This window comes from Apostichopus japonicus, chromosome 3 (assembly GCF_037975245.1).
Source record: "Apostichopus japonicus isolate 1M-3 chromosome 3, ASM3797524v1, whole genome shotgun sequence".
Taxonomy (NCBI): Eukaryota; Metazoa; Echinodermata; class Holothuroidea; order Aspidochirotida; family Stichopodidae; genus Apostichopus; species Apostichopus japonicus.
Window position 1 is genome coordinate 21703692 of NC_092563.1, and position 13330 is coordinate 21717021.

Below are 13330 nucleotides of genomic sequence, written 5' to 3' on the forward strand. Positions count from 1 at the left end.
GACTGGTTGGCAGGATGACAAGCTATAGCTGTAAATCTGTCTAGGTGGGTGGGTGGGAGAGGGAGAGGAGGGGTGAAGAGGATGGTAGTGGTGGGAGGGAGGGATGGGAAGGTAGAAGGATTTTTTCTGAGGACAGATTCCACAAGGTATAGACTACTGTTAGGCAAAAAAAAATAATCAATCTAGAAAAATGGAGGACCCTACCCAAACTGAAAATCATCCTTGGAAGTAGCAATAACTTCTTCTTTTTGCTGGTATGTTTGCTGGTATGTTATAAATACTAAAATATTCATGAAGTGCTGTGAAGAATCTGCATTCGTTCTTTTCCGACATCGATGGAATACTTTAAAGTAGACACTTTAAAAAGTTTTCAAGATATTTTAACAAGATATTTTAACACCCCAGTGGTGCTAGTGTAGTTTATAAAGAGGGCAACATGAAACTTGTCTGTCATTCCAAGCAGTGGCAAGACAGTGAATTAATTTATCAGTCATCACAGTTTTATAAGTTTCAAACAATCATATCTCCTATTAGGAGCAAGATATTGAAAACGATTTTTCAACTAGAAGTTTTCAAAAGGTACTTCCGTGGGAGATCTGACACCAAAGATTATTAGAGCAAATTTATGGCTACGACGGGACTCCAAACCGTGACCTTTGAGTCGCCAAGCCCGGTACTCTGCCCTTTGTTTGTGACCATCACTATGTAGCAATTTCTGATGTGTGGAATTTGATGGGTGGAAGACTGGGTGACGATGATGGGAGACTTGAAAATAGGGGAGGTGATGTCAGGTAAAATACTCATTTACTATACTTGTCCACACAACCACTAGCTCCTAATTGTCCTTAGGGCACATAGTTCTGACCAATAATCCCTGATTTTAACATACAATCTGAGCATCAATGCTGCAGAATCTCAATGGTTTGCAGTGAAGATTATAGATTCTTTTTGGGTGAAACATTCCTTAAAAGAAATGTAGGCCAAAATCACAGACAGGCATTTTCATATTGCAAAGATACTTGGTTTGTTTAAATCTTGTGATATGTTTCCTACTGTATGCAGTAGTAAACAAAAAACAATTTTTTTTTTTTAAATGTGTATAATTTTGAATGCAGCAGCAGCAGATTGATAGTTGATAATGTTCCAAAAATATTGACTTTCAGTTTTTGGCATGAAATCATAGATGCATCCAAGAAAATGTTAACACAATTAAGTTTAAGGGAAGGGTAGAAAACATATATGTTAAGAGACATTCATCTGACCTTTGACCTTATCTCTCATGTGACCTGGCTCCCCTAAGATGGTGAGGACTTTTTTCTGGCTTTTGCTGAGGGAGGCCTACAAAGAAAGAAAATGGGACAATGTAAGGGGCCAGTTGGAATGTTTTCTTTGTTTTGTTTTTGCATCAATTTCGAACTTGATATCACCCAACTTTTGTTGTTCCAGTTATCCTAAATATTTCACCTGTGTGTGCTGAATGGTTTAATGTTGAAGCTATGATTGTATTGTGATGTGAAATAAAGGCCTAAAATGTACTCCAATATTTGAGTACAGTTGAAGAATTTAAAAGAGATATGACAAGCCCAAACGGTCCTTTCACCTTTTAAGTTGTCTAAGGATTGACTGAACACATCCACAAGGGCTTCCACAACCCCCTCCCCTCCCCTCCCATCCACCCCCTCCCATCCACCCCCTCCCCCCCAAAAAACACCTGCAAAACTGTTGTCATTTACAGTAAAGGATCTTTTTGCACCAGAGAAAACACCAGTCTCTTTTTTCTCTTCAGCACCATCTTTTCTTCCCTCTCCCTCCCCCCCCCCCCCGCCCACCTCAATTATCACGTAACCATGGAAACCAGCAAAGGACCGTTGGACTGGTCATGCCTAAAGCAAGGTATAGCAGTTTTTAATATCACAGTAAGGACAACAACTTTACACACAGGATAGATTTATCTCAAAAATATATTATAACAAAGCATGTGTATGACATGACCAAGGAAGTTTGCTGCGGCCAAAAATTCTCTGCAAGGTAGTCTTCACATTAATTATTATTATGCCTCTGTCATCATTGAAAAGCACAAATATATTACATACTTATCAATCAAGAAGATGGGACTTCTTAAAACACTGTTTGATCAAAAGTGGAAACAGTTTTACCAGAGCAGAAACATAACAGCGGCCACTTTCCGTTACATATCTAGATCACAGTTTTAAACGTTTATCTAAATAAATTTGAAATTCTAAGCAGCTTACGAAACCATACATCATTCATTTCTACATAAAGATAATCAATTGTCATCTTTTAATTTTTTTTTTTAATGATTTCTTACAGTTACTCAATCTAATTGGGATACTTTTTCGATGTTTGGTATTTCTTTAAGAACAATGACAGAGAACAGAAGCGAATTATTCCATACTGTTATGAAAAAACAAACAGAACCTTAAAACAACTATTGTCAAAAGGAAATATATTGTGAATTTTCATCTATCTGTTTTGTCTGGTGAGAAATTTTGATTGGATGTATTTTCACATAAAGCACTGCGCCAATTTTTTTTTTGGTGGAATGATAGGTATCATGAAAGTGTTATTTATTTCCACACTCAATACTCAACAATTGTTTTGCAATAAATGATAATCTCTACGAAATACAATTTACTTTCCTTTTTTTTTGGTGCCTGTTAAAGCATTACTTAATGTAGAAAATACAGTAATAACATGATGAGAGGACTTTGGATTAAGATTTAAAAAAAAAAAATACAATGAAGGAAAAAATATAACAATACAAAACAAACAAACAAACAAACAACACAAAGGTACATCTCCCTGAATTATTTGTTAAGCACACAAACAAATTAATGACAATTTCTGGACTGATGTTGACAACCTCTCATAAATCTTAGACCTACACCACAATCCACAATCAGCAAGGACCATTATTAATATTTCTGTACACCCTTACAGAAGTCCATTTCGAACACATTTGCATATATTAGCATACAAAACATTTGTTGGCACCATATGAAAGAAATTAAAAAAAAGGATGGTTCCAAGACTCCCCCCACACCCACCCCCCCCCTTCCAATACTCCTATTCCAATCATCTCAGTAGCTTGTTATGTAATGTAAAATGATGTTTTGGTACTAATATCTCTTTGAAAGAAAACCTTCCTTGCACAACAACCATATTTAGTACACTATTTTCTTGCATGGCTTCAACTTTTTTGATAACTTCAAAAAAGTGCTAAAGCATTTTTTTTTTATTAAATTGATAAAAAAGAAAGGAGGAAATATATGTCTTATTAACTGTGATATTGACTATAAAGAAACTGAAGAGAAAGAATCAAAGCTCTAGTAATTTTATTCTAGCAATCACCCTTAAAACTTGTATCTAATAAAAGTCTATTTAATATTTAAGTTACATTTTACTTATTAAAATTTAAATACTACATGAAAGTATTTATTTTTATATTTAAAATAAAGAGTGAGTCCACTATTCTAACATGGTAGTACCAGGAATAATATTTTTTTTCATAACAATTTGGGTTAGTTATCCCTATTAAGACTCTTTCCAGAGACAAACCTTTTGTCAGTTACTTAACAAAGTAACTGAAGATAACAAAGAGTTGAAGAAAGACAAAAGGTGGAATTAAGAATGATCCTAACGATTCTCTTTAACTGACTGTTCTGGTGCAATCCTTCAATAACATTTCTACTGATATGCAAAGAAAAAAAGGCTTAGCATCGTCTACAAGCACCAATGAAACCTGAAAGGGTATTTTAATTTCTATGTAGAGAAGTGACACAGTTAGGGTACAAAAGCAAATTACCTTGATGAAACTAGGTAAAGCATTGAGATTTTATAAAGTAATTGAGAAAACATGCCTCCCAACACCCATGTGATAACGTCCGGACTATCGAAAACATTCAAAGAATAATTATACTCTTAATCTGTACCAGAAATTTGAGCACCCCCCCCCTCCCCAATGCAACACAGAAGTATTTGATTCATGAGGTATAGTGAGGGCAAGAATTTGCAGATAAGGACAGGATAACTGATTAACCTATCCAATCATGCTATATAAAACCAACAGTTAATCACAAGTAACCTAGCTACCTATCCTATCACACTGATTATTAAAACACACATACAGTGATCTAGATAATTCCCTAGATCTGATCAAATTTTTCCCAACAGAATCTTCCTTTTTTGTCTCTACTTTCCCCTTATCACTCCTTCTCATCATATAACAGTAGGCTTATTTGACAAATGGTTTTTGTTGTAGAAACTCGGTCAAATTCAAACTGGGGAAGTTAATATTGCCATATTCTCCACTTCTTTCACACACACACACACATACAACAAATCTGTAAGGACTAATCCACGCTCCTATATTGATCCAGGCAACTTATCACCTTTTTCTTTCTGCTCTTTTATTGTCCACCTACCTCCCCATCCCCCCTCCCCCTCCGCACCCCATTAAATCATCCCTGATACATGTACAGACAAAAGGAAGAAATTAAATTTAAATACAATGAATGCCCAGAGCAAACAAGACCAAAAAGAAAACTGGCCAAATAAATCATCTCAAACAAAAATAAGCACTTAACTATAAAGACTCTAAGATAAAAACAAAAAACAGAGAGCACTTTATTTATATGTGTTTCTTGAAATACATGGGTGGGATTATCTAAGCACTGTTCCAAGCTAAAACATACATGTGAACTATAAGAAATAAACCCATAAACCCCACCCCTCCATCCACCTATGTAGCTCTCCTTTCATTTCCATATATCTCACACAATTTCATCACATTTTTTTTCTTTCTTCCAAGTTAATATATTTTTTCACTTTTGTATTTTTGACATTTGTAGTCGGGAATATCAATTTTGAAAAATGTCTTGATATATATTTTTTTCTTTCTTCCCTTTCATACACATCATATCAGACAACTTTGGCGCCATGACTTAAAATAATACTATGACGATTCAGAGGGCAAAATGTTTCCTTAAGTTAACCAGTGCTGACCAATATCTGGGACCGAAATTAGTCCACACTTAATCTGGAAAGATTGATAATGAAAGAAAGTAACAGGGTCAGCTGCAAATTTGAAATGCAAGCCACGTTCCCACCATACCTTAGAATGAGGTCAAATGTTTATGCAAATTAATTGTTTCAAGAACGATATGTCTTTGGTCCAGTTTGCAAATACCCAGTACTTTTCTCCTCTCCCCCCCCCACACCTTCTTTTTTTTTTTTAGAAGTAAAAACTGCTCATGTGACTAGAAATAAAATTGTCTATACAATGGTCAACAAATCAACTGTAGTTTGTTTACTTTAAGCCAAGCAAATATATAGTTTTCACATCATTTTGAGGGGGGGGGGGGGGGGGGGTAGAGATGGTTTGTCACATGCATCTCAACCACATATTAGATACATTTTCATTGGGTTTGCAATATGGATTTCTTTCAAGGACTACACAGTTGCTCAGTAACAAGATACTGATACACAGTCCTACCCACGATTATTGTATCATTAAACTATCAAAGGTTTAAGTATACAGTTTGACACAGCTCAGAAATTTGATCAAGGAAATAGTAAAAATCTGCAATGGCAAGGTGATTTTAAGTTTCAAAAATGTATCCACAACAGGCAACATGTCATGACCTGTTTCTATAGAAACAGCATTGCATTAAGATTTCCTTAAAAATATCAGCTTTAGTTTTTTGTATGACATCAAAAAACAGTTTTCCTGTGCAGTGATAATTTATCAACAGATTACAAGATATAACTTAAAATCTTCGGTGACAAAATTGATTTTTGTTCGTTTTTTTTTTTTTTTTTTTTTAATAAAGACTTTCTTGAAAATATGAGTATTCACTTTATCTACATATTAAAGATTAAATTTGGAAACCTTCAGCAAATACGATAGACTTGATAACATTAAGACTGCAGGGTTGCCAAGACAGAATGTTTCAATGTTGTTAGGCTTAGGCACCAATTCATACATATATAACTTCTGTAGGCAAGTCTAGCTTCCTTAACAACATCTGAAATATGTTAGAAAACATTCCTCAGAACACATCTCAACAAATAAGACATTCCTCACTTATTTAGTCACTTTAATATTTCACCCTGAAAATCTGTTTCAGCTTGTAATTTACCAAGATTTAATTAATTTAGTAATTTACGGCTTGTAGTATAAACTGTGTCATATTAACTACCGTTTCATAACTTCAAAAATCATCCTCTTCTTTTCATCCACAAATTTTGACAATCACTCTTCTAAGAGTAAATGCTATATGCTCAAGTCTATAAAAATCACTAATTCCTCCATTTTCACATTGACATCCTGTCAAAAGATTATCAAGATATAAAAATGTTATTTTACGGCGACTGTCAAGCCTCTTGTGGGGAGGACTTACATTCTTTTTATCTTTCTTTTAATGAGAGAAGTAATTGACAATGGCAATAAGTGCAATGGCGGCAACTACACCGACCCCCACCCCCATACCAATCTTATTCAATGTTGACCTGGTTTCATTCCAGCTCTCCGATGTCTTCATCTTCTTTTTCATGTCCGAGACCTTCTTTGCAAGCTCTTCTTTCTTCTCGTCTCGTTTCCTTTTTCTCAATTCCTGTTCACTGGAGATTATAAGGAATGAGGAAAAGTTCACAATAAGCCATTATCTCAGATTACTAATTTCACCAAACCCCAGACAGATTAGCACATGACTGGACTGAACGACACTCTGCCCGCCTCTCTCTCTCTCTTCCCGCCAGATCTGACCATGTTCCAAACGGTAAGAGAGGACGTATTAAGTGAGTTATAGAACAGCATAGAGGTCATACTCTCGGAGCACAGGAACCAATGAAGGGCGGAGAACATTTGGTATATGAATAGCAAATCTCTAGATACACTATATATATATATATACACAAGATACTACAGTTTAATATACTAAAGGATCTTACTATTTCATTATTTCATGATAAACTAATTGATGAACCTCAAAGTTGCTACAAAAAAACACACTCCAAAAAACTGCACATCAGTAAGTCATTTTCATGATCTTGGGTCATCACATATGTATATATATATATATATATATATATATATATATATATATATACACACACATAAATACACACATACATTCATATATATTTACAGGTAGTCTGCGTATAAAGCGGGAGGGCCCAGGTTCGAAACCCAGTGGAGAGTGGAAGCTATTTTGGGGATTTTCCAACTCATTTAATTTATATCTGTTCACCAACTGGATGCAACCACTAAATCTTTAGAGAACATTATCATGATGCAGGTGACGGACCCTAAAACTTAAAACAACAAAAATTGATTGAAAACTAAGTTGACTAAACTCTTTTACTATTATTTCTGCCCTTCTGAAGTTGCTGAGGAATGATGTGCACCAATTCTAGAAGCAATTTTTGAGTTCACTTTGCAATTGTACCGAACCTATAAATTATTACTTGTAATAGATAACGACTTATCAAAGACATCCTCATAGATGTTCTCCACTAAACGAAGGTTAACGAGCAATTAGTTAATAAATGAATCCAATCTTTCCCTCAACACTATGTTATCCAGATACTCTTTATGTATGCATTAATAATATTTAAAACCTTTTGAAACAAAAAACTCTAAGCTAATGGACTTCCTTGTCATGGTGCTTTATATCATAAAACTAGCTGCTTTTAAGGATCTGTGAAAATCCAAATACGATTTTTCTTGGTTAAATTGCTTTAATCGAATAATCTTATGTCTAAAATGCATTAATTATGCTAACGAGAATGATTCACAAAGTCAGGGCAACCAGCTGTCTATTGAACCACAGCCTTTGTTTCTTCAAAAAAATTGGCTTAACACAATCAATGCATCTTCTACAGGTAGCACCTTTGTTTATTCAGGGATGAGCCTGGGGTAAAAAAAAAATCACGGAACTTTGAAAAAATTGCTGTATAGGCTCCAGTTTGCATATGCTACAGTGTGTTAGGATAATAGTTTTTGTTCCGAGGTAGAATACATATCATGGATATTCAGCGAATTCCCGGAAAAAGCTCATGCCTGTTTATTACATTGCACAATTCCTACGCTGAATCTAAATTTTACGGTGGAATGAGATATCTCACCTGTTCTTTGTTTCACCAGCCTCGTCCTCCACTAACGGTTTCGTTTCTTCTGTTGGAGTAGACTCGGTCGATGAGTTTGGCCGCTTAACCCTCGGAGGGAGAGGAGGCGCCTCCTCTGGCTCATTGTTCTAGAACAAAAGGAAGAAAAGAAAAGAATTAATTTGCATAAACTAAGACAAAGCAATCACGAGAATAATCAAACACATTTTCAATAGAATGCAGTTTTATCATTCTTTAAGTGTGTAGCAAATCGTTCTGAAGTAATTGCTCACTGATCATAAAAAAAAATTGGTGGAGTTTTAATTGGAAAAGTTCTGATAGATCATTTAATACACATTTATAATATACCATTTTTTTTTCAAATCAGGGTGTTGCTTTGCAAAGCGGGTATGTGTTACCATTGACATGACTGACGCCAGTTTATTACTATGTAATGTTTATAAATAAATTACATAGTTATAAATACTAACATTCTGTGTATGAAAGATGCTGTGTTTCTGATCATTTTGGTTCATGCAGTTTTGTCATCGTTGCTACCATTCTGCTTGTGCTATATATAATATTGTGCTTTATATAATAAATATTTTCCCTGAAAAAAACACTTGCTGCATAACCGCTGCTAATATATATGATATATGTGGAAACAGGTTTAAATTGGAAGTATAAATTGTGTAATTGCAACCATAAACAGAGTCCCACTTCTGGCAATGTGGCTGGTCTTTTTACTAGTGAATAAATGAAACACAGAAGATTTAACGGAGGCTAATAAAATTGGTTGGTAAATAAAGAATATTCAATAACTGCAAAAGAACCTACTCAATACTTATGATACACTTGAAGGCATACATGATCATAAAGTTGTTTATGGCGGATCCATTAAATAGCGGAATAGATCGTTGGGTTTTCTCAATTCTGAGAAGTCGTCATATGTCCGGGTAGAGCTGTTAAGGTTTTTACACGTTTTATTTGACATCTGTTCTGGATAGAGGGAACACTTTAAGGTTAAAGAACCTTTATTTTTAAATAAAAATAACATAAACCTTATTGTAAACCTTACTGCCTGGAGTTGTACCAACATTGGTATTTCTGTAACAATTCAACAGTGAAAGGAAGTTTACCTGACAATAAACTTCCAACACTAGTTCCTAGCAACCCCTTAGAAAGCAATATCGTCTCCAATGGCAGTAGTAAATGACGTGAGGACGCTACCACAATAGTCACCATTCAAAAAGGCTTCCCATAATGGTAGCTATCTTGGTTTTGGCCACCAATTGGTTTTTGGCAAACCTACCGAGATTCTTTGAAGATAACATCCAACTAGAACAACCAAAGCACTCCACATAGAGGTACTTCTCAACTGATATTAATAAGCCAGCAGGATGGTACACAGGTGACTTTGAGATAAGTAAGAGTAATTATTAACGACAACAACAACAAATTGCCTCCAGGTTACTTCTTCATTATAAGCAAATCAGAATTGCCCAAACTTTTCCTCATTTTATAGGAAAATAACTTTGACTAGCTACATCCATGAATAGCATTATAATGCAATTTCAGACCTTCAAAATGTATGCAAAATGCTATTTTTACTGCAGTAATACCTCTATCAGGATATCACCCAAACTTCCTCGTTCTAGGATGGTGTTGGCGCCCTCTAGTACTGCAATGTATGAGAATCGCAACTGCTCTGGTGTCTGGATGAGTCCCATACGACACTTTCTCATCTCCAGGAGTAACTGCTGCAACTGTAGGCCATTGGGACCTCCGCGTTTCTTGATCTGCGGGGAAAATAAACACACAAATTAAAGGTTGACAGGACACAGGCCTTCGGTCTCTACGAATCATTCAAAGAGACCAGGTCGGACCTCGGGACAACTATGTCACCGGGCCCTCATTTTTGAAATCTTCACATTTCCCTGAACTGCTTGATTGCACCGCAACACAATGCTGTAACTCCCCCCACCCCAATCAACCAACCCTTTCCTCGGGACTGCCCACAAGTAGCATGTGAGGACATCCAGTAAGGACAGCTATGATTCTATGCTACAAGCCACAGAAGCAACAAAGAAGGCAAATATATATATATGAAAAAGAATTGGCATTTAATGAACTAAATCCATTTTCTAATCTGACCAGATTATTACATATCCCTGACAGGGAAACAATTTCATGTGGATTTCGTGTGTTTTGGGGCTTCTCTTGACTTCCAAATTAACTTTGATCCAAACAGTTTCCTTGTTAATTTTATTCCAGCTCACGGACGTATATCCGACTGCAGTTTGTTAGAGAGCCGTGGCAACTCAATTGAGCTTGACAGACAGAGACATACTAACCACAATACACAGAGTGTATCGCTGGGATACAAGCTCCATTCGTTGGGTCTGGATAGCAAACTGAAGGAATGATCATACAGGGATGTGCCCAGGATTTCCTGAGTGCCAGGTTTACTGATCCCTGTCCTGGGGGAGGGGTCTAAGGGGAGGGAGTGTACCCCCTGAGAAATGTTTGTGCTCAGATGTCAAATGCTGGCACTTGTGTAGCTTTTTAAGCACATACACTTGTAAGTACTAGTTTTGCTAACAATTTACATTTTTCAATTTGTTTTAGTGAAATATATTACGTACCTGGTAAAAGTTATTAGTTTGTTTCAAAGAGATTTTACAAGGGACCAATTGAGAGCCGTAAGTAATGTTTCTCGCATGCGTAACTGATGCATTGATTTTTAAGACAGTGCTGGGCGGTAATTTTTAGTGCTGGGCCGGGCCGCCCAGTGCTGCCCAGCGTGGGCACATCCCTGATCATACATGTTATCTTACCAGAACCAGACTAGAGTCCACCAGGCAGAAAGTGCCTGATCTTCCAATGCCTGCACTACAGTGGATGACGGGTGGTCCTACGGTCGAGTCTAAAGACCCCGATAATCTGACCTGATGAAGGAACTTGAGAAATGCTTCTGGAGACTGAGGGACACTGAAGTCGGACCAACTCGCATAATGGAAATGAAGCACCTCCCTTTTCTTCCCTGACTGATGAGTAAAAAGTTTTTAAAAAAAATAAATTATTGTATGTTTTTTAATTAATTTTTAATAATTGTATAACAACAAAAAATATTGACACAAATATGTAGTTTTCTACTTAAGGAAGTGTGACATCATGAATGAGGTCAAGTGTTTGGAGCGAAGCAAGTCTTAGTATCTTCAAATCTTACTGTATGTCCTTGCTGAGATGCAAACTGCAATAACCAAATTTGTATTTTTGTTGCGCATTTTTGGGCACACTGACCGAGCCGGGTAGTATTCACATATAATTAGAAACCCTTCAATCTGACATTGAGATCTTAATGGTTAGAAAGCTGGTCAACCCATTGATGAAATCAAACAGCTGATGGGTAGAACTAGACCATCGACCAAAATCAGTGAGATCGCTGTCATCACTGCTTTCCTTCAAGAGGAGCATCAATGCTCTTATACTATCACAAATTTATCCTATACCATCAAATAAACAGATTCTAGTAATTTCAATACAAAGATCTTATTCAACATCATATCCATTGAGTGTTCATTGAGTACTCCGAGTGAATTAGTAGTCAGTATGGTGACCTCAATTGTCTCTCTTTGACCTTCCTTCTCTGTAGTTGCCTTGGAGCTTTATTGCAGTATTATTTTACAAACATTCAAGAAGTAAATTTTGGGAAATAAAGCTGCTACATCTAAACATACTTCAAGCCAGACACACAGCCTGTTACAACATACACCATTGTCCTTAATGTCAGATGTTTGCAATGCTACACACAATAGCTGAATGTTTTTTTTTTTCTTTTCTTTGGCAGAGAATATGAGCTCTACTCTATCTGCTAACACAATAAGAACATCTAAATTGAGTCTTTGGCCAAGATCTAAGTTTAGTGGATCTGCTTTGTCCCATCCCCCCTTTACCACCCCCCCCCCGCCCATTTATTAACATACTTCACTAGATATAAACATGGCATAGTTGGCAAGATTGAAGAGATTTGAGGCTCAAAATGGGATCACTTTGGCATGGTGCTTTGTTTCATCTTAAGGCACTGTTTCAACTGTAAAGTACCGTACATGATAGACACAAAGAAAAGAGAAAACAAAAAACAAACAAAAATAGGCCTATTAGGTGGCGCTCTTATAAGAGTTAGGGACTTACAAGCTTTAATATAATTATGACCATGCCTGAAAATGATGATAATTTTGAAGTTTTGCTCTTCAGTTCACGACAACACTTGACATAATAGTTCAAGCTGAGGTAGGTCAGACGGTAAGTTAGTCATTCCCGACACCTCCCTCCTCCTTGCCCCTCCCCCAATCCCCCGGTTAAAAAAACTGAGGCCCATGGCAATAAACTCACGGATACTTCTTCTAACTCAAAGGTGTTTACTCTGTAATAGGAATGTCTCTGAACACTCAAACATGTGACTTTGAGAAACGGGTCGTCACTCAGGAGAACATGATCCTCTTCATCCTCCCGTGGATAATAACTGGAGCATTTTATCTGAAGAGAGAGAAAAAACCTGACTTGATAAACTAGGACAGAAGATTACGGATAAAATTTATCAAAATCATATAACTTGGCTGGTATGGGTATTGACCAAATAACAATACTTTGCCTGTTTCCGATGAATGTATGCACACCATTTTTTGTAGGCTAAAAAGATATGTTACATTTGTTAGCCACCAACGCTGTGACTTACGTCCTCCTCCAGATCTGTTATACACATTTCAAATGATGACTCACTTTCTCTTAGATACATTGGACGATGTTTATGTATATTTCTCAAATCAAACAGTTACCATCTAAATGACAAAAGGTGTTACCATACCAGTGTTAATTCCAAAATAGCAATGGGGGCGGGGAGGGAACAGATGGCCTTTTGAAGTAAACCTCTCAAAAAGTTTGCAACCTTTTTCTTGAAGTTTGAACCTTGACTAAGGTTAATTGAACTTAATTCACTCTTACATTATCCACTGTGGAAAACAAGCAACTTGAGAGATACAAACTCCTTAGCACCCACATACACGCTTGTCCTTGACATTTAATTCGTTGAGTGCCCTTGCAAGTGTAAGAGATGCGAGAAATGGGGTTCTTGTCAGCAGCTAGCTGGCCAGCAGGCTTGTTGGGAATCCCCCTAGTGGTTACAACAGTGTGACGACAGCTA

At 36.5% G+C, this 13330-nt stretch overlaps 1 protein-coding gene across 2 annotated transcripts in view; it reads right to left on the bottom strand.

Annotated features, from left to right (window-relative positions):
- The window catches only part of LOC139965447 (tyrosine-protein phosphatase non-receptor type 1-like), a 49989-nt gene that overhangs the window by 5241 nt on the left and 31418 nt on the right, over positions 1–13330 (bottom strand). The window contains exons 5-10 of one of the 2 annotated variants that reach the window (XM_071967789.1): positions 12523–12666; positions 10965–11174; positions 9750–9926; positions 8149–8276; positions 6532–6642; positions 1263–1338 (exon numbers count right to left, since the gene is read on the bottom strand). In XM_071967789.1, coding sequence (XP_071823890.1) covers positions 1296–1338; positions 6532–6642; positions 8149–8276; positions 9750–9926; positions 10965–11174; positions 12523–12666 — 813 coding nt within the window. In that variant the 3' untranslated portion in view covers positions 1263–1295. Of the gene's footprint in view, positions 1–1262; positions 1339–1943; positions 6643–8148; positions 8277–9749; positions 9927–10964; positions 11175–12522; positions 12667–13330 lie in introns of those variants that run through there. The other variant, XM_071967788.1, reaches the window with a different exon arrangement.